General features: G+C 37.8%; 1 protein-coding gene across 15 annotated transcripts in view; it reads left to right on the forward strand.

Annotated features, from left to right (window-relative positions):
* The window catches only part of CDC42BPA (CDC42 binding protein kinase alpha), a 320,829-nt gene that overhangs the window by 50,527 nt on the left and 244,257 nt on the right, over window positions 1–26,045 (forward strand). For 14 of the 15 annotated variants that reach the window (XM_045453221.1, XM_045453229.1, XM_045453222.1 and 11 more), the window contains exon 2: window positions 19,371–19,462. The exons of the other annotated variant lie outside the window; for it this stretch is intronic. In XM_045453221.1, the coding sequence (XP_045309177.1) occupies window positions 19,371–19,462 (92 nt within the window). The remainder of the gene's footprint in view (window positions 1–19,370; window positions 19,463–26,045) is intronic. 15 annotated transcript variants of the gene reach the window in all.

The raw sequence follows: 26,045 nt of genomic DNA on the forward strand, positions 1-26,045 counted from the left end.
AGTTCTTAGTCGTCTACCTTATGCCTGAGGAGGTCCTCCCAACCCACCATTCCCTCCCCCGTTTTGGAGTTACTGGTTTAGATGATTGGTTTTTCTTTTTACATAAAGCATGAGGGGTGCACGGGTGGCTCATTCAGTTGAGCATCCAACTCTTGATCTCAGCTCGGGTCTTGATCTCAGGGTCAGGGGTTCAGGCCCGTGTTGGGCTCCACCCTGGCATGGAGTGTAATAAAGAAACACTAAAATTAGATACAGAGAGTGAGTTGGTGACTTAAATTATCTGATGTGCTCACGTTATGAATTACCATTAAATTTCAGTGACTGTACTTTTTTTTTCTTTTTTTTAATGGTTATTTTTGAGAGAGAGAGAGAGCAAGCAGGGGAGGGGCAGAGAGAGAGGGAGACAACAGAATCTGAAGCAGGCTCCAGGCTCTGAGCTGTCAGCACAGAGCCCGATCGATGCGGGGCTCGAACCCATGAGATTGTAACCTGACCCGAAGTCGGATGCTTAACCGACTGAGCCACCCCTCGGTGACCATACTTTAAATTTCTCGAGGTTTTCTTTGGTTCATTTTCACACTTTGTTTTCATTATTTGTATGAAATTTATATTATTTCATTATTTATATCTCTCTCTTTAATCATTGTTACCCACTTTATGGTGTTTTCAGATTGTACTCTTGAGTTCTTGGGTACTAAGCTGTTTTGATTGCCAACTTTCCATTGTGGTAGATACTTCCTCATCGGGTTTAAAGTTGTAGATTGTGGGCTTGCTTTTGATTGGGGTAGATTTTTAAAGGTTGAGCTCTCTTCCCCTGAGTGCTTCTCCTCTGTAGGGTAGGGACTAGATTTAATATTAATTTCTTGGCTAAGGATTCTTCTACCACACAAGCAGCATAGGTTCAGACTCCTAACTCATACCTGCTCTCCCTTTGCACCCCCAGCCCCTCCCTGAGTTGCCTTACCTGGTCCAAGAGTCAGCATTTTTGTTATTTTCTTACATGGAGAAAGGCCTTGGGCTCCTTAATCAGGGGTTTCGACCCTGCTCCTCTGCCTCTCTGAGGTCACCAGCAATAACTCATGTTTCCTTGTCTATTAGGGCCTGTGTCCAGGACTAGTAATCCCTTAAGCTTTCACAGCATTTATTCCTGCGTTTAAAATTTGATTGGCATTCTCTCTGTAATTCTGGCTCTTGGGGATTTCCCCTTCTCTCTCTCTCTCTTTCTCTCTATCTTTTCTCTTAAAATTTCTAATTGTTGTCTATTTTACTCAACATTTCAGTGTTCTGTGTGTTTGTTCTGTGGTTGTATGTGTGTGAATCTGTGTTACTTTTGCTTACTGTGTTGCCAAAACCATATGGACTGTGTTGTAACTTCTTTCAATGATAACTCAATTATTAAAAATAAAAAAAAAAAAAACCCACGCTGTCAAAGATACTATTTTAAGTGCTTAAAAGTGAGTAGGAAGCAGTTTTATACCTGCTCTCCATATTTGTGGTTGCCAGAGATGAGACATCTCAGACACGTGCCACATGTAACTTTTTTCTTTGTAGGTTACAAGTGATTAGCATAGAGTCCCATTCTATTTCATAATATTTAACTGTGTATTAATTTTGAAGTACCCAGCATATTTTATTTGAGAATCTGCACACAGAGCTTGCTACAACTGGTGAAAGCTTTCACGTGGCCTCATATTTGTCTTCGTCCCCCCCCCCCCCCCCCGGCATGGACGATGATCTCTTCCTGCCCTGGCGGTGGTCCCTGCTTCTGCGACTCCACTGCACGTGGAAGGGCAGGCCGTGGACAGGATAAGGGAGAGAAAGATGGAGAAGCTGGAGAGGAAAGGGAGGAAGCAGGCAGCACGGGTGACCGGAAGGTTGAAACCTTTTGCTCCAGTGCTCCCCGTTCTCTCCCGGGACTCTCTCTGCACCAGGCTCTGCCTTTATTCCCCAGCGGCTCACCTGTACCTCCCTTCTCCACACCCCTTTTCTGTTGGAACCTCTCACTTTGTCCCTTTCTCATCCCCCGGTAGTTGTCACCAGTAGGCTCATAGCCCGTGCTCCTGTCCCCAGGCCTGGACAGCAGTGCCGAGGAGGAGGGAGGCTGGCGTGAAGGAGCCTCCGTGTTCAAATCTTGGGCAACATTCAGCAGCAGAGACGGTGCATCTCACGAGGTGTATGGGGCATTTCCTACTGGCAGCTTGAATTCTTTCTCTTTTAGAACAATTTATTCATTTGTCCATTTAGTCAACAGTGTGTAAGTGAATGAGCCACGTAGTATGCTGGGGGCTCAGATGGAAATATGCTTTCGTCTTTCCTGTTTCAAAGGGATCTTTAGTTTGTTTTTTTTTTTTTAATTTAGAGTTATGTTATATTTGATTCTTGTAATTTCAGCATCTGTTTATTTCAAAACTTTCGGAAAGAAAGAGGCAGCATGGTATATTAGAAAGGCTTTGGAGCCTGACAGATCAGAGTTTGAATCCTGTTTGTGCCACCGACTAGCAGGATGATCTTAGCAATTTGTCTGAGCTTTCTGAGCCTGTCCCTCCACCCCCGGAAAATGGGAATAATAGTTATTCTGAATGATAATGAAAGTGAGCGAGAATGTAGAGACAAGTGCGTATAGCATAGTATTTGGCCTCGACAGGTCCCGGTGAAATGTACCTGCCAAATCATTTATCATCACACAGAGTTTGTCCTTAGCACTAAATCGTTTTCTTGTCCAGAAGCACTTTAAAAAATGGGGTACATTCAGACGACAGTGAGGGGATTTTTTTTCAACATCGTATTCTTGAAATTGGGGCAGGTTTTCAGAATGATGCGTAAAACGATTACTTCCACGTTGGTGTGCCCTTCTCGGGCCAGCTGTGACACAGCAGCGCTGTGACTTACAGGCCTCGGAATCAATGGGGGTTAATAACATGTACCGTAGGGAGGTTTGTGATAAATTAGATATTAGACTGGATGCTAACTCGGACTAACTGTGAGCGGAAACACAGGTTCTGTACCATCACATTCAGGGATGTTCAAGGAACTCAAGTCAGAAATGCAGCCAGTGTCCAGGAAGCCGCCGGAACCTGAATACGGGACAGATGTCACAGCTGTCCTCATCTTCGCTGCTCCTCGTGCATGCACTGTGCTTTTTTTTTTTTTTCTCTTTCTGCCTTTTTCCGGTGATTTTCTCCTTTGCTTTCGGCCACGTGGTGGGCTGCTTGGTGCAGTTCCTGTTGCGTGTATGTGCTGCCGCTTCCAACCATCTGCAGAGACGAGCGCTTTCTGAGCCGCGGTTTTCAGCTGTTTGCTCTACGGCTGTGGTCAGTACTCCACTCCGGCGCACGTCGCTGAGGCTCCACCGTCTACACTTGACCTTCCCCTGAGGAGCAGGGGAGGGTTTTCAGAGCAGGGCAGGGAGGCGGCATGGCACATGTCTCCAAGAGAATGTGCCAGAAGTGACAACTCCGAACTGTATGGCATTAAACAGTCAAGCTGTTGCTGTCGTCGGATGGCGTAGTCGCTGGCGTGACGTCGCTGAGCGTCATGCACTCAGTGTAGATGTGTCTGTTGTGTAGAAGCACAACAGTTGAATTCTGTGGCCCTGGTTTTTGTCAGAGGCAGTAATATAGTTGTATTAAATCTTTCTCAGTTATTGTAATGAATATAAAGGGTTTTTTTTTTTGTAATTTGTCATATATGTGAAATGATTTTAACTACACTGAGTGTCTCAAATGGCCTTGTGGTGGATACAATTCATGACTTTTTAAAAAATTGTTATTTATTTTTGAGAGAGAGAGAGAGCATGAGCAGGGGAGGGGCAGAGAGAGAGGGGGACACAGAATCCAAAGCAGGTTCCAGCCTCTGAGGTGTCAGCACAGAGCCCCACATGGGGCTTGAACTCGTGAACCGTGAGATCGTAACCCGAACTGAAGTCAGATGCTCAACCTACTGAACCCCCCAGGCTACCCCTTCATGACTTTCTTCATACTTACTTTTGTTAAATATAGCTAATGAAATTTTGGCACTAAGTTGCATATATAATCAACTTTTTTCAAACGCAATATAGAAATGAATATTCAAGGAATTGAAATTGTGAATTGTCTGGTTCTATGTCATAATTTCATTGAATTTGTGAACTCTCAGCTCTAATGTAGTGGGGAATCTTTTAAACCGTCCCAGACATTATGAATGGCGTGAGAGGTAACTACATACCTCTCCAGAGATATTTAATAGTTCTTGTTCCTTGGTCATTTGTACCACATATTAGAATAATCAGAGATGTAATTTGCCTCAAGTGTCAGCTGTCAGCACCCTGTTTCTGGACTTCTGATTTAGCCTTGGGAGGAAGTAAATTATGTGTGAATGATAACCTTTGTTTTGTGATCTTGTTATATAGTAGAAATCACAGCTCCTTTTAAGTGTTGGAGATGGCGTTATAATGTTTTTAGGCTCCCATTTTCAGCTCTAATAGGGCCTGTATATATCAACCCACCTTGTCAACTTTTTCTTTTTTTGGAAGAAACCTTAAAGCTTAAAGAAAGCTTTATTGACATTTAATTCATACCAAACAGTTCACTCATTCGAAGTGTATAATTCAGTGGTTTTGTCATATTATCTTAACTAATTTTTAACACTGTGGTAAAGTATATAAAGTTTGCTGTTTTAACCGTTTTTAAGTGTACAATTCATTGCATTAATTGCATTCACTTCATAATGTCATACAACCATCTCGACTATTTATGTCCCAAACTTTTTCATCATCCCAAAGAGAAATTCTGTAATCATTAAGCAATTAACTCCCCCTTTTCTCCCCTCTCTCAGCCCCTGGTAACTTCTGATCTGCTTTCTGTCTGTGAATTTGCCTATTCTAGATGTTTCACATAAGTTGAAGCAAACAATATTTCTCTTTATGTCTGGCTTATTTCGCTTAGCATAATGTCTTCAAGATTCATCAGTGTTGGAGCCTATATCAGTTTCATTTCTTTTTAACGTTCAATAATTTGTCATTATATGTATATACCATGTTTTGTTTATCCTTTTATCTATTGATGGACATTTGGGTTGTTTCTACCTCTTGGCTATCGTGAATAATGTTGATGAACCTTGGTGTGCAAGGATCTGCTTGAATCCCTCCTTTAAATTCCTTTGTGTATATGTCTAGGGATGGGATTGCTGGCTCATAAGGTAAATGTTTGTTTAGCTTTTTGAGGACCTGCCAAACTCTTGGCTAAAGCAGCTGTCCTCTCTGCCTTCCCACCGGCAATCAATGTATGGGGCTCCACTTTGTCTACGTCCTTGCCAGTGCTTATTTTGTTTATTATTACTATTTTTTATTATAGCCATCCTGGAGGGTTTGTCGTGGTATCTTGTGATTTTGGTTTGCAGTTCCCTAATTCTTGGTGATGTTTAGCATCTTTTCATGTGCTTATTGGCTCTTTGTATATCTGTGGAGAAATACTTATTCAAACTTTCACCCAATTTTTGATAGAGTTTTTTTTTTTTTTTGTTATTGAGTTACAGGAATTCTTTATATGTTTTACATTAATCCCTTATCAGATATATGATTTGCAACTATTTTTCCTCATTATGAGTTGTCTTTTCTCTGTCTTGGTAGTGTACTTTGATGTACAAAAGTTTCTAACTTTGATGAAGCCCAATTTACCTCTTTTTTCCTTTTATTGACTGTGCCTTTTGGGTCATATCCAAAAAATCATTTTGTGTCCTGTCTAACAAAATCACGGAAGTTTCTCCCTGTGTTTTCTTGTAAGAGTTTTATGGTTTTAGCTTGGACGTTTAGGTCTTTGATGCATTTCAAGTGAATTAAAAGTAACTGCGATCCACGTTCACTCCTCTGTATATGGACATCTAGTTTTCTCAGCACCGTGTGTTGAGAAGACTGTCCTGTCCTCAGTGAATGGTCTTGGCAACTCTGTCACAATCAGGTGACCATATATGTGAGGGTTTAGCGGGATCCGTGTCAGTTACATCCTTTGGCTTTAGTCTTTGTTAAAGGTGAACAGATCGGAGTTTATAGCGATGTCGGTCAGATGAGTTGCAATCAGAAGGACACGTGAGAGGCCCCCAGGTATATATTGTAGCTAAGGTAGGGTCATGAGGACAAATAGAATAGTGAGCTCATGAGCCACGCTTCTTGGTACTATGTGAATAGAACACGGTTCTGAACTAAGTAATCATCGGTAAGATGATTGTTTTACTTAAGGGATCAGGTTGCTTCATTATGTATGTAGTAGGTTGAAGGGCCTGTAATCAACCAGTCATTTACTCTTCTCAGGAACATGTCTTCAGGGAACTTTGTTTTGGTGAATAATGACTAGTAAGGATTTATTTTATTACTAAAGTTGTTCACAGTTCATTTTTTCATGACCAATTGTTTTCATCTAACTCGATCACTAAAATTAAAATAAAGGCATATTAATAGGTTTAATGAAAAACATCATAGTTTCTCAGATTGGAAAGAATATCAAGTTGTGAAAAACTTCTGGCCAAACAAGTCCATTTTTGAGCTAACCGTTTTCATTAAAATGAATACTGTTTTATTCACATTATACAAAATTTAAAATTTCTTACTAAAAATTTTTCCTGTGTACATATATAAAAAAGAGTTTATAAAACTTTCTGTGCAATTCAAAAGATGATAAGAGGAACATCTCTCTGTCCTTTGATCCAGCTTAAGAAATGGGATATGAACAGGATCTTGGAAACACTCCTGTGCGTCAAAGTATTTCTCTCTTTTTTTTCCAGAATAAATCACCATCGTGAAATTCCTTGCTTTTTTATAGATATATCACTCATATAAGTTCCTGTAGAATATTTCTTTTTGCCTGTTTTTGAAGTTTATGTAAAAGAAATCCTACTGTATGTTTTCTGTGACTTCTTTCCCAAGTAGTGTGTTTTTGAGATTTATCTGCATTGCTTATGTTAACCTTAAAAATAAAAGTTATTTTGCTTGCAAAAATGTTTCTTCAGGGGGCGCCTGGGTGGCTAAGTCGGTTAAGCGTCCGACTTCCGCCCAGGTCATGATCTCACGGTTCATGAGTTCAAGCCCCGTGTCAGGCTCTGTGCTGACAGCTCAGAGCCTGAAGCCTGCTTCAGATTCTGTGTCTCCCTCTCTCTCTGCCCCTCCCTAACTCACGCTCACTCTCTCTGTGTCAAAAATAAATAAACTTAAAAAAAAAATGGTTTATTCAGGAATAGTAGAGAATTGCCATTCAGGATATGCAAACTATAGTCAAACTATAGGCAAGTCCAACAAACTGAGGAGAAGCACATTATTTTATAGATAAGGAGGAGGAAATTTGGAGGGAGTTGTTTTGAACAAAAGTCCATTTGGAGAAAAGCAAGAGTTCAGGGTGGTGGTTTCTTGCTGGCTGAGCTGCAGGCGTGATCATTTCTTGTAGGAGACACTGTGCTGGCTCATCTTTCCCTGGATCTTTTCTTGTTAACGATTTTTGTTTTGGGGCCTATAGTTGACATTCAGTGATACAGCTCCCCCTTCCTGCCTCCCCTTCTGCATCCAGAATCCACTCTAGCGATGTTTCCTTTTATTAATTTTCACACTTAAAATAGCTATGGTTTATTTATTTTCATGTGCTTATATTACTTGATTGCATGAATGAACCACAATTTATTTACCTTCATGTAGATGGACGTTTGTTTCCAGGTTTTCATTATTATGGATAATGCTGTATAGTACTGTCTTTCGGTTCCCATATGCAAGTTTCTTTAGGTGCTGTATGTATCTAAGAAGGAATCTCTGGATAGTAGGATATGCACATGATCAATTGAAATAGCTAAATGGGAAACTTAAAGTGGCTATATTCATTTACATTCCCACTAGCAGTGGACAAGATATTATTCCTCCCAACACTTGGTTTTATGGACTTTAATTTTTGCCAGATGTCTGAAATTGTCATTGTGGTTTTAGGTATATTTGTTTGATTACTAATGAGCTGTCTATCTTTTCATATGTTGTGGGCCATTGTGTTTTCTTCTCTACGAAACACACCATTTTTCAGTTGGTTTGTTTAAGTGGATTGGTAGGAGATCAGTATGTATTCTGAGTACCAATCCATTTTCATTTATATGTGTCACAGTTAATTACTCCTACTTAGTGTCTTTTATGGTGACTTCTGATGAAAAAAAATTCTTAATTTTACATGGTCAAATTTTTAGATAATTGTTTTTTAGATAAACTATACTTGATGTAAAAATTCTTCTGTAACCCAGAGTCAGAGAGTCTTGTATATTGCCTTTAAACAACCTGGAATGACTTTACTTTGTGTATCGTGTGACATGCTATTCCAGTGGCATTCCTTTCCCGAAAATGACCATTGTCCCGAAGTCATGTGTTAAAATAGTCCATTCTTTTCCCACCATTGTATTGTGCCAGTACTGTTATAAATCATGTCCATACGTGTGTGAGTTGCTTCTGGGCTCTCTGTTTGTTTGGTCGATTTGTCCATCTTCTTGGCACACATACTATTTTAATTACCATAGTTTTTTAATAGTGCAAGTCTTTTTTCTTTTTCTACTGTTTTTATTTTTTGTCAAAAGTGTCTTGATTATTCTTGTTTTTTTGTTCATCCTTGTAAATTTTATTTTTAATTTTTTTAGTGTTTATTTTTGAGAGAGAGAGAGACAGCGTGAATGGGGGAGGGGCAGAGAGAGAGAGGGATAGAATCGGAACCAGGCTCCCAGCTGTCAGCACAGAGCCCAATGTGGGGCTTGAACCCACAAACTGTAAGATCATGACCTGAGCCAAAGTTGGGTGCTCCACTGAGTGAGGCACTCAGGCACACCTTTAAAAAGCTTTTTAAGTGTTTATTTTTGAGAGAGAGAGAGAGAGAAAGAGAAAGAGAGCTAGCACATGTGAGTGTGAGAAGGGGAAGGGCAGAGGGAGAGGGAGACACAGAATCTGAAGCAGGTCCTTGTAAATTTTAGAATTAGCTTGTCAAGTTCATGAAAACCCTGGTTGGGATTTTCATTGTAATTACATTAAATTGCAGATCTGTGTGTGGGAGAATTGACGTTTTAATGAACTAATGCCTTCCTATCCAAGTACTTTTTATTTGGGTCTTTAACATCTTTCAGTAAACGGGTGTTTGTAGTATATTAAGGACAGATACAATTTTTGATAGATTTATTGGTAGGTACTTTCAAAAGTCCCATCATAAATATGTTTCTGGATGATTTTCCAAAAATTTTTCTGATATATAGGAGTGAAATTGACTTTTGCATACTATTTATGTCCAGCAACTTGCTTGACTCAGTTATTGCATTCATGATATGTGTTGATTTTTTTGTGGGTTTTTAATTTTCTCTCCGTGCTATACCTTTCATCTCCACGACTTTTTTGTTTTATTACTGGTGGTTTGTACTCTTAATCTCCTTCACCTGTTTTGCCCATCCTCCCACCCACCTCCCCTCTGGCAACCATGGGTTGGTTCTCTGTAATTAAGAGTCTGTTTGAGTTTTGTTTGGTGGGGGGAAATATATGTGAAATAATTTACTTGCATTTAGAGTGGAAAACTCACTTTAAAATGTTATGGATCATTTCATTATTTCAGTTTGAAGCACATTTTTATGGAAGATGACTTTTAATACGTATATTTCCTCAAAATCGTTTGGAGTATAGTCGACACACAATGTTACATTAGTTTCAGGTGTGCAACGTAGTGATTCCACTTCTGTTTGTGTGATGCTGTGTTCACCACAAGTGTAACTGCCGTCTGTCACCATCCGCGCGATACAAGATCATTGACTGTATTGGCTACGCTGTGCCTTTTATTCCCGTGACTTACTGATTCCATGACTGTAAGCCTGTTTCCACTCCCACTCTCACCATCTCCCCCGCCCCCCCTTCCCCACGGCAACCATCAGTTTGTTCTCTGTTTACAGGTCTGATTATGCTTTTTGTTTGTTTATTCATTTGTTTTGTGTTTTTAGACTCCACGTGTAGGTGAAACCATATGGCATTCAGCTTTCAGTCTGACTTACTTCACTGGCATAATGCCCTCTAGGTCCAAACATGCTATTACAGATGGCAAGACCTCATCCTTTTTTATGGCCACGTAATCAGCCACTTATGGCTGAGTTGCTTCTGTATCTTGGCTATTGCAAATAATGCCACAATAAACGTTACATGTCTTTTTGAATTAGTGTTTTTAATTTTCTGTGGATAAATAGTAATGGAATTACTGGATCATGTATTATTTCTGTTTTTAGTTTTTTGAGGAACCTCCATATTTTCCATCGTTGTTGCACCAATGAATATTCCTCATCAATATTTGTTATTTCTTTTTTTTTTTTTTTTTTTTTTGAGAGAGAAAGCGTGAGCAGGGGAGGGGCAAAGGGAGAGGGTGAGAGAGAATCTCAAACAGGCTCCACGCCCAGCTTGGCGCCCGATGTGGGGCTCGATCTCACAAACCATCTGCGCATAGTAACAGCTTGCTCTCTTCCTTTTCTTATGTCTGTTATTTCTTTTCTTGCCGCACTGACTTGTATCATTATTAAAATGCTAAGTAGAACTGATAATAACAATTATTTTAATAGAATGCATCCTTATTTGCGTCCTGATTTTAAAGAGAATGTTTTTAACATTTTACTTTGTAAGTGTTTTGTTTGCTGTTCTGCAGTGCTGCTGTTGTCGCCATCAGTTATCAGGCCATGGAAGTTTCCTTTTGTTTCTCATTTGTTAAAAGTGTAGCTTTTAAAAGTAGCAAGAATGGTTGTATAATTTTATTGAACAGGGTTTGTATTATAAATATATTTATTAAGATATTGATATTTTCTTCAATCTGTGTATATGGTGAGTTATGTTAATCAGTTTTCTAATATTAAAACAACCTTGTATTCTTGGGATAAACTCAATTTGGTCATGTTATTTTATTTATAAATTGATTAGTTTGATAATTGGTAAGTTTTTTTACATCTGTATTCATGAACAAACTTACCTGTATTTTTGGTATGAGATTAGGATGAAACGATAGCTTTCTCTCTCGGTTTATTCTTTTGAAAGTTTGTTTTAATATGGGAGTTACCACTTTCTTAGTGTGTATAGTTGAACTTGCAGGTAAAGCTGTTCAGGATTGTAATTTTCTTTGTGGAAGATTTTTTACATTACTGATTCAACTTATTTATTGGCGAGTTCATATTTTCAGTTTTGAAAAAAATCAGTTACTCTTTCTAGGAATTTGTTCACGGCTACATTTTTGAATTTATCAGCATAAGCTTTTAATGATATTCTTTTACTATCCATTTAATCTCAGCAGCATCTGGAGTTTTGTCGTTTCTCATTCCTAATAGTGACTTTTCAGTTGTTTTTATTGTTTTTCTTCAGTGAACCATCCTTTGGTCTTGTTGAACTTACCTATTATATGGTTATTTTAAAATTAATTGATTTTATTTATTTTGCTTTCCTACATTTTTGTTTTCTTATACTTTGAGTTTATTCTTTTGGTCTAATATTTTGTGTTGTCTGCTTAACACCTTAATTTTTAAGCTTTCCTTCTTTACCAGTGTAAATGTTGAGAGCTTTTTTCCCCATGTGGTATATACTGGTTTAGGTTGTGTTCTAGAACTTTTGATGTATAGTATTTTTCTTACTATATAGTTCTAATATTTTCTGATTATTTTATTAATTTTTCTTTGAAATTGTTTTTGGATATCAGAGTTTATGGTTTTTCCTGGGAATCTTTCTGCTATTGATTTCTTTTTTTTTAAATTATTTATTTATTTTGAGAGTGAGCACAGTGGTGGAGGGGCAGAGAGAGAGAGAGAGAGAGAGAGAGAGAGAGAATCCCAGGCAGTCTCTGTGCTGTCGTTGCAGAGCCTGACAGGGGTCTTGATCTCACAAACTGTGAGATCATGACCTGAGCCGAAATCAAGAGTTGTATGCTTGACTGAGACACCCAGGTGCCCCTCTGTTACTGATTTCTAATTGCACTGTACTCCTGTAATTTGGTTTTTATGTTCCCAATACTTTGAAGTTCTTTGGAGGTGGTTTTATGTCTTGGCATATTACCAAAATTTGTAGCAGTTTTATGTGTGTTTTAAAATGATATTCTCCAACTCCTCAGTGGTGTATTATAGACAAGGTGCTCAGGTTTTTTGTTTCTTTTTTGTTTTTGCTTTTGTTTTGGTCTGTTTGAGCTGTCAATTACTAAGAGAGTTACAGTAAAATATACAAAGGTGAGTTTGTTTCTTTTATATCTGTCAGTTTGGCTTTACCTATTTTGACCTTACGTTGCTGGCCTATACATGTTTAGAATCATTATGTCCTGGTTAGTTCAACATTTTTTTAAAGCAGTATGTATGGCTCTTTTTAATCTCTATTCTACTCATGCCTTTCCCCCCAATATCTCTTTTGTCAATTATTAATATGCCTTAGTTTTTTGGTGGTGGGAGGGGTTAATATTACCCTCTACTTTTTCTGAAATTTTGCATAAATTTGGGGGAGAACCCACTAAAACAAGAAGAAACGCCACAGAATTTTAGAGAGCACTGGCAAATCTAAATATTATCTACTTGGAAGAATAATTGTAAAATGTGCAAACTTCCAGCAGTATTGGTAAGGGAAAACAATGAAAATAGATCCAAATATACAATATTAGCACCTAAAAAAGGATCAAACCTACCTATCTTATAGATTTTTTAAACAAAAGAATCTTATTTCACTTTACTCCAATGAATTTAAAAATTTCAGTGCAATGTATAAATTTGTATAAAAGTGTAATTAACACAGTTGTCGTAGGAAGAAATCGAAAACATGAAATGGGCAATAATGTGAAAGAAGTCAATTATCAAAAGTCCATGAAAGGATGTTTTCACTAGCACGTGTTTTCAGACCTTATGATTATAAGGTCTCTATCAGTCTCTGCTTTCTTCCTCTAAAAGTTTTGTAGTTTTGTTCTTTAAACAACCTGAATTTTGTTTAGAGAGTAAGCAAGGAGAGAAAGCTACTCAACTTATTTAATGAGGTTGATTTGTCATTGGTCCTAAAACAGATGAAGACAGTATAGAAAAAAGGTCATTGTAGACCAACATTATTTATGAACACAGATGTAAAATTTTAAAATAGAGTCAATGTCAGGAGTTTATTAACTAAATACACCCAAGTATGGTTTGTCTCAAGGCATATAAAGATGGTTCAACTTCTAAAGTCTTTTTAAGTAATAGGCCAAATTAAAAGAATGAAATAGAAACCCAGATCTTCATGGAGATTGTAATTAACAGTCCCACCAGCCCTGTATGAGAATACCTGTTATTCACACACCTGCAAACACTTGGTGGTTTCCGGTTTTTTATTTTCGGCACATTTGGTAGGTAAGTAATAGAATATTTCTAGTATGCTTATTTGCATTTCTGTGATTTCTTGTGAGTACCATTTTCTGTTTATTAGCCATTTGTAGTCACACTGAAAAATTTAAATGGAAAAGTAACACTTACTGCATAATTTGTTTACTTGAGGACAGGGACTACTTATCTTTTGTATCTCTCGCATCTTATAAAGTGGCTGGCATACAGCAGGTATTAGAAGATACTTCTTGAGTGATGAGTAACTGATTAGTAAAGCTAGGAGCCTCCCGAAGAAATCTGTGACTTAACTCATTTTTGAATGCTTTTAAAAATAGAACAGTTTTGGGGCGCCTGGGTGGCGCAGTCGGTTAAGCGTCTGACTTCAGCCAGGTCACGATCTCGCGGTCCGTGAGTTCGAGCCCCGCGTCGAGAGCCTGGAGCCTGTTTCCGATTCTGTGTCTCCCTCTCTCTCTGCCCCTCCCCCGTTCGTGCTCTGTCTCTCTCTGTCCCCAAAATAAATAAAACGTTAAAAAAAAAAAAAAATAGAACAGTTTTGCAGTGTCAAAGAAATGGGATTTTTACTAGCAGATTCCAGGATGTAAAGAATAGATAGGACTATTTTTTAAATTTCTTTCAATGCTGTAGGTTCCCACAAAACTTGGAAAAGGACAAAACCTATCATCCTAATTACACATGACTGTAGCGTATTCATTTGCTTGGTGCTTTCCGGGTATGTGCTACTGCACGGAAAACTTAGCATTACTCCTTGTTTGCATACTGTTTTGTACCTTTGGTATAAAAGATCATTTTAACAGCCCTTTGCTTTCCCAAATTATATTTCTTTTACTCTAGTTTTAAAACAATAGTTTCTTTTCCTGCTTTGCAATACCGTTTCAGAGGTTTGAAAGAGCTACATCTTTGACCTTTTAGATGTTACCCAAAAGGAGGTGTACATGGAATTATTCTCGAAGAACTGAGCTAGATTACAAATAACTGTAGTGGTCTGTGATGAAATCCTGTTTTTGGATTTAGGGTCAGTAATGGGACAAGGATACAGAGCATATACTTTATTTGGGCTCAGGTTATTTGGAAGTCTTGAGGTGGGGAGACATACAAGGAAGTAGAAGATGTGTTTGAACAAGCGCGGAGTGTTACGTTGTAGGCGGCCGTGTGGTGAGTGTTACGTTGTAGGCGGCCGTGTGGTGTTTTAGCTGTAGCTGGCAACTAGACTAGCACTGGCCTCATATTGCCTGGCTCCACATCTTTATTTTCATTTCTCTATTCCATACCTACCCTCTTACTCAGGTATTTCTGAAATGCTGGTATAGAAGCTTGGAAAGGGCGGGGGAGGGGGGGAACACCAGTGTCAGATTCCTGCTAGACTGATGGATAGATAGATCACTACTCTTCCCTCCTACACCTTTGCAAATAGTTTGTCAGTAAAATTCCCTCAATTTATGATCTATTTTTTTCCTTCTGGGACCCTGACTGGTGCACAGTGGCCACAGTCTCAACCATTTGTCCAGTCCAGTTTGTTCACAACCAGGACACCTGAGTCATTTTATCAAGGTGCTCACTTCGCGTGGCAGCGTGGTTTTGGGTCTTGTCTTTCTAGGGTGAGATCTCCCGTATCTTCGTTTGGAGTTGTTGTTCCTTTGACCGTCATCTTCTCCGCTGTGTGGGTTCCAAATGCACAGCAGTCTCCATTTCCTTTCCTTATTCTCTAAAGGTAAAAGACCGACACAGAAATCTCTACTAGACTGAGATGTGCAGTGTGGAATGGCCTTCTTTTCTAAATTACTTAGTGGGGCCAAATACCTTCAGAACAAATCAAATTTTAAGGACTGACGGCTCTATTTCACTCTCCTACAGCTGAAATAAATATGACCCTTGCTCCGTGGAACAGAGCTGTACCCATGTATGATGACCTTTTGTTTTAATTATCACAAATGTTTTACTTTGATATTTCTTTTAATGTTTATTTAGTTATTTTGAGAGAGTCCACACACGTGAGCAGGGGAGGGACAGAGAGAAGGGGAGAGAGAGAATCCCAAGCAGACGCTCCGCTGACCGCGCAGAGCCCCATGTGGTGCTCGATCTCATAAGCCATGAGATCATGACCTGAGCCGAAATCAAGAGTCAGACTGAGCCACGCAGGTGCCCCATAAATGTTTAATTTTGATGATGTGCCTTTGATTTAATTTGGGCCACTTTTTAAAAAAATTGATTTCAGGAGTAGAATTTAGTGATTGATCACTTACATATAATACTCCGTGCTTGTCACAAGTGCCCTCGTCAGTGCCCATCACCCTTTTAGCTCATCCCACCTCCCCTCCAGCAGCTCTCAGTTTGTTCTCTCTAGTTAAGGGTCTCTCTTATGGCTTACCTCCCTGTTTTTATCTTATTTTATTCTTCCTTCCCTTCTCCTGTGTTCATCTGTTTTGTTTCTTAAATCCCACATATGAGTGAAATCGTATGGTATTTTTCTTCCTCTGACTTGTTTCATTAGCATAACACACTCTAGTTCCATCTATATCATTGTAAATGGCAGGATTTCATTCTTTTTGGTGGCTGAGTAATATTCCGGTGTACTTATATACCACATCATCTTTATCCATTCATCAGTCGATGGACATTTGGGCTTTTTCCATACTTTGGCTATTGTTGATAGCACTGCTATAAACATTGGGCCCCTTTGAATCAGTAGTTTTGTATCCTTTGTATACCTTTGGATAAATACCTAGTAGTGCAGTTTCTGGGTCCTTGGGTAGTTTGGTCTTTAACTTTCTGAGGAACCTGCATACTGTTTTCCAGAGTGGCTGCACCAGTTTGCATTCCCACCAGCAGTGCACAAGGGTTCCCCTTTCTCTGCATCCTCGCCAACATCTGTTGTTTCCTGAGTTGTTGATTTTAGCTATTTTGACTGGTGTGAGGTGGCATCTCATTGTGGTTTTGATTTGTATTTCCCTGATGATGAGTGACGTTGAGCATTTTTTCATGTGTCGGTTGGCCATTTGTGTATGTCTTCTTTGGAGAAATATCTCTTCATGTCTTCTGCCTGTTTCTTAACCAGATTATTTTTTGGGTGTTGAGTTTGACAAGTTCGTTATAGATTTTGGATATTAGCCGTTTATCAGACAGGTCATTTGTAGATATCTTCTCCCATTCCATAGGCTGCCTTTTAGTTTTGTTGATTGTTTCCTTTGCTGTGCATAAGTTTTTTTATCTTGATGAAGTCCCAGTATTTCACTTTTGTGTTTGTTTCCCTTGCCTGCAGAGATGTGTCTAGTAAAAAGTTGCTATGGCCAAGGGCAGAGAGGTTGCTACCTGTGTTCTCCTCTAGGATTTTGGTGGTTTCCTGCTTCACATTTAGGTGTTTCATCCATGTTGAGTTTGTTTTCCTGTATGCTATAAGAAAGTGGTCCAGTTCCATTCTTCTGCATGTTGCATCCAGTTTTCCCAGCACCATTTGTTGAAGAGACTTTTTCCCTTGGATTGGAATATGCTTTCCTGTATTTCCTGCTTTGTTGAAGATGAGTTGACCATATAGTTGTGGGTCCATTTCTCGGTCCTCTGTTCTGTTCCATTGATCTATGCGTCTTTTTTTTTCTTCTTCTTTTGCCACTACCATACTGCCTTGATGGCTATAGCTTTATAATACAGCTTGATGTCTGAAATTGTGATGACTCCCACTTTGCTTTTCTATTTGGGGACTTTTCTGTTCCGTACAAATTTTAGAATAGTTTGTTCTAGTTCTGTGAAACATGCTGGTGTTATTTTTATAGGGACTGCATTGAATGTGTAGATTGCTTTGGGTTGTGTAGACATTTTAACAGTGTTTGTTCTTTCAATCCATGAACGTGGAATGTTTTTCCATTTCTTTGTGTCTTCAGTTTCTTTCATAAGCGTTCTATAGCTTTCAGAGTACAGATCTAATTGTTACCTCTTTGATTAGGTTTATTCCTCGTATGTTACGGTTTTTGGTGCAATTGTAAAAGGGATCGATCGATTCCTTGATTTCTCTTTTCTTCTTCTTCATTGTTGGTGTACAAAAATGCAACATGTTGTGTCCTGTGACTTTGCTGACTTCATGTGTCCATTCTAGGAGACTTCTGGTGGGGTCTTTCAGGTTTTCCATGTGGAATATCACTTCCTCTGCAAAGAGTGGGAAGTTTGACTTCTTCCTTGCTGATTTGGATGCCTTTTATTTCTTTTTGTTGTCTGATTCCTGAGGCTAGGACTTCAAGTACTATGTTGAACAACAGTGGTGAGAGTGGACATCCCTGTTGTGTTCCTGACCTTAGGGGAAAAGCTCTCAGTTTTTCCCTTTTGAGGATGATATTAGCTGTGGGTCTTTCATATATGACCTTTATGATGTTGAGGTATGTTCCCTCTAAACCTACGTTCTTGAGGGTTTTTGTCAAGAAAGGATGCTCTATTTTGTCAAATGCTTTTTCTGCATCTGTTGAGAAGATCATGTGGTTCTTGTCCTTTCTTTTATTAATGTGGTGTATCACACTGATTGATTTGCAGATATCCATACATAATGACCTTTTAATCACATTACTCCTTTTTGTGTGAGAATAAAGAGGGACATGAGGGGAAGGAAGGAAGCAGGTCTAAATTTGTCTTAGAGGCAGCAGAATATACATTGATTCTGTAATTTTAAAAAATGTCAATTTATCCCTTATAATTAATAATATGTCTAAATTGTTTCCATGATATTTAAGGCCATTTATGTTTTCCACTTTCCATCTTCAGTTTCTTTGCATTTCTTCTCAAAATTCTATAACGACAATGGATTATTGCATGTTACCACCTCAAATTAATTTCCCTCCTCTCTTCATTTGCTTGTATTGCCTCCTGTGCCTGGAATGTCTGCACTGCAAACCCAGTCAAAGTAGCAAAATTCTACTTAGTCCTCAAGGTCCAGTTCCTGTGGTATATCTGTGAATTCTTAGTGTTCTGTTCTCACTCGTCTGAAGTACTTTATGTTTACCTCCATTAGAAGTCTCATCACATTGTTACATTTTGTACGTGTGCCTACTCTCTGTCCTAAAGCCTCAGAACTTCTTGAAGGAAGGTACCGTATTGTAATCTTATTTGTTCAGACTCTGGTGATTGCCACCATGCTTTGTATAGTGTAAACGCTTGCTGAGGGTGTGTTAAAAGGATAAATGAATGAATGAATGTGAAAGAAATCTGAATTTTCGTGGCTGATACTCCCTTGGGTACCATGAAATTTGCTTTTACTTCTCGGACATTTGTTTTCAAGTATATGTCTAGCATTGAGAGCTAGAATATGCAGAATGTTTAGCATGAAAATAAACTGGTCTCGTTTATACCTCCCTGTTACTTTGCATCATTTCATATGTTATTAGGTGTTTAACAATATGTTCTCAACAAAAATGTATTCACATATAAGAAATAAAGGAAATTGGGGCACTGGGTGGCTCAGTTGGTTAAGCATCTGACTTCCGCTCAGGTCATGATCTGGCAGTTTGTGAGTCGAGCCCCATGTTGGGCTCTGTGCTGCCAGCTCAGAGCCTGGAGCCTGCTTCGGATTCGGGGTCTCCCTCTCTCTGCCCCTCTCCTGCTCATGCTCTGTCTCTCTCAAAAATAAACATTAAAAAAAAGGAAAAGAAATAAGGGAAATTGTTTTCTTATGGATATTAAATCTATTCTCAATATAGTGTGATGGGATTATGAAACACTTTGACTTCATTCTTTTTTTTTTTTTTTTTTCAACGTTTATTTATTTTTGGGACAGAGAGAGACAGAGCATGAATGGGGGAGGGGCAGAGAGAGAGGGAGACACAGAATCGGAAACAGGCTCCAGGCTCTGAGCCATCAGCCCAGAGCCTGACGCGGGGCTCGAACTCCCGGACCGCGAGATCGTGACCTGGTTGAAGTCGGACGCTTAACCGACTGCGCCACCCAGGCGCCCCAACTTCATTCTTAATCATAACTTCAATTTTTGTTGTTTAAGAAATACCATTATATGTATCTAATTTGCATCACATTTCATTAAGAAAGTGACTAATGTTGCTCTTTTGTTTCAGCCAAACCATTTACTTCTAAAGTGAAACAGATGCGTCTACATAGAGAAGACTTTGAGATATTGAAGGTGATTGGTCGAGGAGCTTTTGGAGAGGTAAGAAAGAGAGTTTTTATAAAAGTTCTGCTACTTGGTTTGGAAGCGATTTTATACAGTCTGTGAGGCAGTTTAACTCAAGTATGATTTCCTTGCTGTCGTAATTGATACAATTGATCAGAAAATATATTAGAGTTTTGAATGAGATATTTCTGCGTGGAATTTTTTTCCAAGATATTTTTCTTCTTCGTATGTCAATGTAAGGTTGAGGATGCTTCTGGACTCTCTTCTCCTCCAACAGCTTATTTGTCTCTCGTCGTGCCACTGCCACACTTGGCTTACGTTACTCTAGATTAAGAAGTTTCCATATCTGGTAGTGTATATCCTCCAACATCCTCCCTCTCCTCCTCTGTTCTTGGCCCTTTATATTTTCATGTAATTTTACAGTGAGTATTTCAATTTCAGAATTACTCTTAAAAATCCAGGGGCGCCTGGGTGGCGCAGTCGGTTAGGCGTCCGACTTCAGCCAGGTCACGATCTCGCGGTCCGGGAGTTCGAGCCCCGCGTCGGGCTCTGGGCTGATGGCTCAGAGCCTGGAGCCTGTTTCCGATTCTGTGTCTCCCTCTCTCTCTGCCCTTCCCTCGTTCATGCTCTGTCTCTCTCTGTCCCAAAAATAAATAAACGTTGAAAAAAAAAAATTAAAAAAAAAAAAAATCCATACCCATACATCTGCTTGAATTTTGGTTAGGATTACACTGAAACTAGAGATCAGTTTGTAGGGGCACCCGGGTGGCTCAGTCGGTTAAGCTCTGACTCTGGATTTGGCTCAGGTCATGATCTCTCGGTTCATGAGACAGAGCCTCCCATTGGGCTCTGCGCTGATAGCATGGAGCCTGCTTGGGATTCTCTCTCTGCCCCTCTCCTGCTCGTGCCCCCCCCCCCCCAAAATAAATGAATACCCTTAAAAAAAAAACAAAAAAAAACTTCTTTAGACATCAATTTGTGGATAATTGACATCTTAACGCTAGGTCAGCCAATCAATGAAGGAATGTGACATTCTTTGTTATTTTAATTAGAATTGTTAGATTTCATTTTCTAGGGTTTGTTTTTTTTTTTTTTTTTTTGCTAATAGTTAGAAATATAATTGAATTTTGTTTGACTTTGCACCTGGTAACCTAGCTAATTTTACTTTTTCAATTATGGATTGTGTTGGATTTTAAGATGTTTTATCAGCATCTTTTGAGACACTTAAGGCTTTTCTCTCTTGCTCTGTTAATGTATTGAATTACCGCAGTTTATTTTCAAATGTTAAACTAACTTGGCATTTCTAACCTAAGCCCAACTTTGTATTACCCTTTTTATGTTTCCTTGCTCTTGGTTTGCTCTGTGAACATGTGTACGTGCTTAGGATCTTTGAGAGAAATTGGCCTGTAATTTTCCTACTTAAAATCCTCATCAGATGTTGGTGTTTTGATTATGCTGGCCTCATAAAAAGAGGGAGGTATTCCCTCTTTTACCATTCTCTGGTAGAGTTTGGGAAGATTGTTATTATTTTTTCTTTACATGCTTAGATTTCACTTGTAAAACCGTGGGCCCTCGAGGTTGCTGGTGACACTGTTTGAGATTATGTATTGAATATCTGTAGTGGAAATCAGACTAGTTTGGATTGAGTCCATCCATGTCATCTAATTTTTCACACTTAATACTCTGTTGATTATTTTTACCTGTTACTTTTTTCATTTGTCATGCTAGAGCTTTATCGGTTTTATTATTTTTTCAATGAATTAACCTTTGCCTTTTGAATTTTTCTGTTGTAGATTCGATTTCTGTTTCAAAAATTTCTGCTCTTAATATTTTCTTCCTTCTATTCTCTTTGGTTTTAACTTGCTATCCTTTTCATAGCTTTTGGAGATAGATACTTACAGCATTGATGTGTAGCCCTTCTTTCCATATGTGTATTTAGGGCTATCCATCTTCCTCTAAGTAGCTTTAGCTACAGCTGATAAGTTTTATCATGTCATGTTTTCATTGTTATTTTGCTCAAAATACAGTGTGATTTCCAGTATGATTGTAAATTTCCACTATTTGTGTGGTTTTTAAAAATTTATTACTTTAGAAGTTTGTTGCTCAATTTCTAAATATTTAGAGGGTTTTGTAGTTATATTTCTGTTATTGAGTTGCAGTGTAATTCCATAACAGTTACTGTGTGATTTCAGTCTTAAATTTTTTTTTTTAACGTTTATTTATTTTTGAGACAGAGAGAGACAGAGCATGAACGGGGGAGGATCAGAGAGAGGGAGACACAGAATCTGAAACAGGCTCCAGGCTCTGAGCTGTCAGTCAGCACAGAGCCCGACGCAGGGCTCAAACTCACGGACCGCGAGATCATGACCTGAGCTGAAGGTGGCCGCTTAACTGACTGAGCCACCCAGGCGCCCCTGTGTGATTTCAGTCTTTAGAAATTTGCTGTGCATTGTTCTAGAAATACTAATTAGGTTAAATTCATTAACCTTGTTTAAATCTTCCACATCCTTACTTCATTATTTTCTCTGCTTGATCTGTCATTTCTTTATTTATTCTTTATTTTCTTTCTTTCAGTTTTCACTGATAACAAATATAAAGTTATATCTTCCTGGTGATTAACTCTTTTATCATAGTGGAATGATCCTTGTCATCTCTAAGTAATGCTTTTGGAGTTAAATTGTCCTTAATTTGACATCAGTAGAATGATTTCAGCTCGTTTTATTAGCATTTGCATTAAATATCTTATTCCTTCCTTGTAGTTTTAGCTTTTTAGAATCTTATGTATGTTTACTGTTAAGTAGAATATAGTTTTTGTTTTGTTTTTTAAAGTAAACTCTACCCCCAATATGGGGCTCAAACTCATGACCTTGAGATCAAGAGTCGCATTCTCTACCAGCTGAGCCAGCCAGGCGCCCCAGTTTTTGTTTTTTAATCCACTCTGATAATCTCTTGTCTTTTAGTTGGAGTATATAGTCAGTTGATATTTAGTGTAAATACACTACGTACTGTAATTTTTTTTCTATATTTGTCTTGCCCATTCTGTATTATGTGTCTCCCAATTCCTGGATTAATGGGGTATTTTAAATTATTTTTTCTCTCATTTATTAATTTCTTAGTTTTACTTTTTGTTGGTTTCCCTAGAGATTGCCACATGTGTCCTTGGTAAATTTGTGTTTTGCCGATTCTCATTTACCTGACTTCTACCTTTTTTGTCATTGCTCTTATGTTTTTAGTTCTACATATATTTAAAACCTTAAAAATTACTGTCCCTGTTCACATGGGCTTATTCATACATTTACATTTTCTCTTGCTCTTCATAGTCACATACTTTACATTTACATACTTCCCTTTGATACCGTTTCATTTTGGCTTAAAAATTCTTTTTAGTATTTCATCATGTTTGATGATAAACTGTCTGCTTTTATTTGAAAATATGTTTATTTTAAGGTCTTAAAATTTTTTTTTTTTTAATTTTTTTTTTCAATGTTTATTTATTTTTGGGACAGAGAGAGACAGAGCATGAATGGGGGAGGGGCAGAGAGAGAGGGAGACACAGAATCGGAAACAGGCTCCAGGCTCTGAGCCATCAGCCCAGAGCCTGACGCGGGGCTCGAACTCACGGACCGCGAGATCGTGACCTGGCTGAAGTCGGACGCTTAACCGACTGCGCCACCCAGGCGCCCCAAGGTCTTAAAATTTTTTAAAAATTGAGTTATATGCATGCCTAACTCAGTGGATTTTTGCATTTGCATGAACTTGTGTCACCATTATGCAGACCAAGATAGGCATGCATTGCCTCCTCTTTGTAAGTACCTCCATATTAACCATCTCTGCTGACTTTATCACCATAGACTTATTTTACCTGTTTTTGAATTTTATTAATGGAATTCTAATATATGTCCTTGTTTGTGACTTACTTTGCTCAAGATTATGCTTGTGTTATTCATCTTTGTTTGTATTGGTTCATAGTACTCCTTTGTATAAATGTACCACAAGTTATTTATTCATACTAATGTTGTGGGGATTCAAGTTGTTGATGGTTTATGGCCACGTTATTAATGTTGTTACGAACGTTCTTGTACACGTCTTTTGGGAGGCAAGACACTCATTTGTGTTGGATGTAAACTTAGGAGTGGAATTGCTGGGTCACTGGGTGGGCATATTCAGGCTTAGTAGATAGTGCCAGATAATTTCCCAAGTGGTTACCCATTTATCATTTTTACCAGTACACCTACCAACAACATATTAAGGTCTCAGTTGCGTTACAGCCTCACCAATACTTGGTAATTTTTTTTTTTTTTTTTTAACCTTTAAGCCATTTTTTTTTTTTTTTTTTTTTTTTTTTGGTGAATGAATAGTAACACTGAATTATGATTTTATTTTACATTTTCTTTAAGTTAAGATTTCTTTACAAATTCTGTAAGTTAAGCCCATTTTCATATCACTTTATATAACTTAGATTTTTTTTTTTTTCATGAAGTGCACATTCTGAGGTTGGGGAATTGGGAGTGGGTTGTTGGACTTACTGGTATATATTCTGGATTTACGTCCTTTGTTGGAGATAATGTGTGTGTGTGTATTGAATAAAATATCTCTTCCTTCCTGTGGCTTGGCTTTTCCCTCTCCATATGGATTTTTTATTGAAGAGAAGTTCTTAGGTTTAGTAAAGACCAGTTAATTAAACTTTTCTTTATTGATTAGCCCTTTTTGTGTTCCTTGAAAGAAGTTTTTTTTCTAACCTCAAGGTCATTTAGACATTTTCTTGTGTCATCTTCTATAATCTTTAAAAATATCTTTTATATTTCAGTCTTTGATCCATCTGGTATCGATTATTTTGTATTTCTTGAGGTACAGGTCAAGGTTCATTTTATTCTTTGTGGGTTTTATACATTTATTTATGAGTGTTTGGTGTTTGTGGATGAGCTTTTTATAGAATTCTGTTTGCTAATAACTTTGTTGCTAGAATAGAAATACAATTGATTTTTGTATATTCATCTTGTATATAAGGATCTTGACATATTAATTTAGTTTATATGTAAGTTTTTTGAATTTTTCATAATCATATTTCTAAATAATGACAGCTTTTGTTTTCTTTCTTCCCAATCCTTATGCCTTTTATTTCTTTATCTTGTATTATTGCAGTGGAGAGGATCTTCCAGAAAATGTTGAATTCAAGTGGTGAAAATAGAATTTTTTCCTGATTTGTGATTTCAGGAGGAAGTGTGCAGTATTTTACTATTGGGTTTGAAGTTTGCTACAGCTTTTTTGTTTGTACTGTTACTCTTTTTCAGGTTAAGGAAGTTTTCTTTACAGCCCTAGTCTGTTGAGAGTTTTTGCCATGCATAGGAGTTAACTTTTATCAAAAGCTTTTTCTATATGTGTTTTGATGATATGATTTAACTTCTTTATTTGGTTACTGTTGGGATTATATTGGTTAGTTTTTAAAGGTATCAATACTGCATTATTGTATAAGTTCAGTTGTTCCTGATGTATCATTTTAATATATGTAAGTTGGGTTGGTTTGCTAATATTTTGTTTAGCAGTTTTTTGTTTTATGTGCACGAGAAAGATTAGCCTTTAATTTACCTATCTTGTTAATTTTGGAATGATATACCTAACTCATAAGACAATTTGGGAAGTGTTCTTGCTTTCTCAGTTTTTTTGAAAGAGTTTGTAGAGGATTAGTATTATTTCTTTGAAAACTAGTGAAGCCATTGAGACTAGGAGTGTCATTTTTTTTTTTTTTTTTGGTTGTCTAGCTCTTCTGAGGTAAATTTTATACATGTTGAAGTACACTAATTATATATACATATAATGCTGTGAGTTTTGAGAGATAGATAGATTTACCCTTATTGAAGATACAGAATATTTCCATCTTCCTAGCAAGCTCCCTTTCCTGTCACTTTCCCATAGCTTCCCAGTGGCAACCACTGTTCTAAATTTTCACTGTGGATTAGTTTTGGGTTTTTGAAAATTTCACATAAATGGAATCATACCATAGGTACTTTTTGGTGTACAAATTCTTTTGCTCAGAATATGTCTGATGAGATCCATCCTCGTGATCAAATGTATGAATATTCTCTTCTTATTGCCGATTAACATATTATTTTATTACTATATTACAATTTATCCATTCTTCTGTTGATGAGCATTTGGGCTGTTTCTAGTTTTTGGCTATTAGGAATAGAGCCGACACGCATATTATTGTGCAAGTATTTATGGAAATACATTTCTCTCTTCTTTGGACAAAACCTGCTACTGGAACTGCTCTGTTATTGGTAGGTGCATGTTTAAATTTAAAAGAACCTGGCACATTTTTTTCTAAGGAGGTTATACCATTTTACATTCCTATCATGTTCTGTGGTTCTCACCAATACTTTTTTGTTGTTAGTCTAGTGGGTGTGTAATAGTCGCTCATGGTCTTAAATAGCATTGTTATAGGTGTTTCTGTGGCTTTTTCACCATTCTTCTATCTTCTTCGTGAAGTATGTGTTCACATGTTTTGCTCATTTTTAAAAACTGAGGTATTTGTATTTTCATTATTGAGTTCTAGGAGTTCATTATATTTTATATTTGTAAAAGTCCTTTGTCAGATAGATATTTTGTCAGTATTTTCTCA

The sequence above is a fragment of the Leopardus geoffroyi genome, chromosome C3 (assembly GCF_018350155.1).
Source record: "Leopardus geoffroyi isolate Oge1 chromosome C3, O.geoffroyi_Oge1_pat1.0, whole genome shotgun sequence".
NCBI classification, from domain to species: Eukaryota; Metazoa; Chordata; class Mammalia; order Carnivora; family Felidae; genus Leopardus; species Leopardus geoffroyi.